A 2500-nucleotide genomic window follows, 5' to 3' on the forward strand; every position below is an offset into this window, starting at 1 on the left:
CCCCATCGAGTACATTAACGTGATCAATCAATGATCGATCGGATCGGAATCAATAGCAGATCGATCGGAGCCGGCTTTGCCTGTGTGATAGATAATCATCCGCATCATAGCCAGCGGGGGCAGCAGTAGTTAGGTAGCATATAGACAGTAACTAGCGGCAGATGGAGAGGATGGAGCCAGGGCAGAGGAGGAGGGGGGAGAATGAGGAGCAGAGAAGGGGGAGGAGGAGCGAGGAAGGTGGAGGCAGGGAAGAGGAGTAAAGAGGAAGAGGGCAGCAGGATGGGTATGGCAACGATAGTCCTTACCTTCCTGATCGCAGGCGACCGCAAGTCATTCTTTGGTTGACAATTCAGTCTGGAACGCCTGAGAGACAGCGGAAGCGAGGGTCAAGTCAAAGCGCGCGCGCGGATTGCGAGGCTGACGTAACGCGCACTGAGGAGGACGAGGAGGAGGAGTGTGCTGTCGTCATGACGACGCGGCGACGTTGCACGCGGCTCACGACCGACGGACCCGCGTACGTCGTGCGTCGTAGTCGTTCGCTGCCGTACGGCGACTGAGATGCGGGCCGCCGCCTGCCGACGAGGTTCACGACTGTCGCGTGAGACCGTGCGCTCGCGATGACGTCACGGTCGAGGGTCGCAGATGCCGCGCTCGTCGAGTGTCAATGGTCGCTGCCGGTCTCGGTCCCGTCGCTCGCTTGCCGACCCCGCGTGACCTCCGCCACTCTACCGCATGTGTGTTGGCCAGAACATCTGTGTCTTCGTCAGCGCCTCTTATATTTTCGTCAGGCGCCCTCTATATGTGGTTCGTCAGCGCCTCTATATTCTTCATCAGCGCCCTCTCAATATTTTCATCAGCGCCCTCTATATTTTTCATACAGCCCGCCCCCTTATACGTCTTCGTCAGAGGCTCCTCTACATTCGTTCGTCAGCGCCCTCTACATAGCATTAACGACTCGACGCTCGTACTACCGCTGGCCGGACTTGATGTCGTCGAGCGGGTGGCGCCCCTGCCTGTCGCGCGGCCGTAGTCGTCCGTCCTGCGAGCTGGACCGGTTACGCCTCGTTCGGACCTCGATATCGTCGACATCGACATCGGGTCCTCGTTCTCGCTATCGGCGGTTGCGCCTGCCTCGTAGTCCTCGTCTAGCCCGCAGTCTCGCTCAGGCGCTCTCGAACTCGGTGAGGAGGCAGACGGTAGGAGCCGCTGCGGTGCTGAATGCTGCGCGCGCGCTGTGCGGCGAGGATGCTTTTCGTCGCCCGCGGCGCGGCGGCAGGCATGTGGAATGCTCCGCCGCGTCGCCCCACCGGGGGCGGGATGGGCCTGCCACTACAGCTATCATATTTTCGTCGTGCGATGATCATGCTCGAAGCTTTCGTCGTCGACGGAGGGGAGGACGACGGGAGTGAGGCGGTGCAGAGGCAGCGGGGAGCGCATGGGGAACTCGGAGCATGCGCCCAGCCAGAGCTGCCGCAACGTCGCTTCTCCCGTCTTTTTCCTCTCTTCTCCTCTGGTCTTGATTGGTTCTCTGCCCCTCCGCCTCCTCCTCACATCTCAACCACTTCATCCTTCTTCCTCTGCCTGCTTCTCCTTCCTGCCAGTGTTTGAATCGCAGCTCGCTCCTCCTCCTCCTCTCCTCCTCCTCCTACCTCCACCTCTCCTCATAACCTCCATCGGATCGCGACAGTGCGGCCGTCTTGACCGTCAGCCGAGCCGCGGCGGTCGTCGCCGGAATCCGAGTCGGAATCCGGGTTCAGGTCTGTGCTGCGTCACGGTGATGTCCGGTATGTCGACTGGCGCCCCCTGGTGAGGATCGATGCCGCGTGGCGCCCCCTGGTCTGTGCAGCTGTAGTACATGGAAACTTCCTCGTGTCGCATCTCAGCGACCTCTGACCTGACCTCTGACCTTGCTTCTCGTGTTTCTCCTACTTCTGACCTGTACCTCTGACCTGCTTCTCGGTTTCCCCGCCTCTGACCTTGCTTCCGTTGTCTTCTCGACCCTCTGACCTTGCTTCTTGTGTTTCTCTGACCTCTGACCTCACTTCTTGTGTTTCTCCGACCTCTGACCTCACTTCTTCGTGTTCTCCGACTCTGACCTTGCTTCTCGTGTTTCTCCGACCTCTGACCTGACCTCTGACCTTGCTTCTCGTGTTTCTCCGACCTCTGACCTCACCTCGCTGGTCTCCTCCGTCCGCGAGCCGTACATCCCGAGGTCGGCAAACGACTCGGGACCGAACGACATCCCCATTGGATCATAGTCGTCGCCGACACCATCTTGTCCCGCGTGTCGGAATCCGAGGTCGGCGAACGAATCGGGACCGAGAGACGCCGCCATCGATCGTCGAGTAACGGATCCCTGCAGGTGGCGCCACCGCCCAGTCAAAATCACTGTAGGTGTCGCTAGCGGCGCTCGCCACCCCTAACTCCCTGTAGGTGTCGCTAGTGGCGCTCGCTGTGCCAAGCTCCCTGTAGGTGTCGCTAGCGGCGCTCGCCGCGCCTA

At 60.5% G+C, this 2500-nt stretch overlaps 1 protein-coding gene across 2 annotated transcripts; it reads right to left on the reverse strand.

The window, feature by feature from the left end:
• Nucleotides 1–1700: 1700 nt before the first annotated feature.
• On the reverse strand, nucleotides 1701–2253 carry LOC106815216. 2 transcript variants are annotated; one of them, XM_014819645.1, is made up of 2 exons: nucleotides 2127–2253; nucleotides 1701–1936 (listed from the first exon to the last, which is right to left on the reverse strand). In XM_014819645.1, the coding sequence occupies exons 1-2, from the start codon at nucleotides 2246–2248 to the stop codon at nucleotides 1705–1707; spliced, it is 354 nt and encodes a 117-aa protein (XP_014675131.1). In that variant the 5' UTR covers nucleotides 2249–2253; the 3' UTR covers nucleotides 1701–1704. The 2 variants fall into 2 exon arrangements, with proteins under 2 accessions (XP_014675131.1, XP_014675130.1); XM_014819644.1 differs by having other exon boundaries at nucleotides 1701–1906; nucleotides 2097–2253.
• Between the last annotated feature and the right edge of the window lie 247 nt (nucleotides 2254–2500).

Source organism: Priapulus caudatus, unplaced genomic scaffold (assembly GCF_000485595.1).
Source record: "Priapulus caudatus unplaced genomic scaffold, Priapulus_caudatus-5.0.1 Scaffold1067, whole genome shotgun sequence".
Taxonomy (NCBI): Eukaryota; Metazoa; Priapulida; class Priapulimorpha; order Priapulimorphida; family Priapulidae; genus Priapulus; species Priapulus caudatus.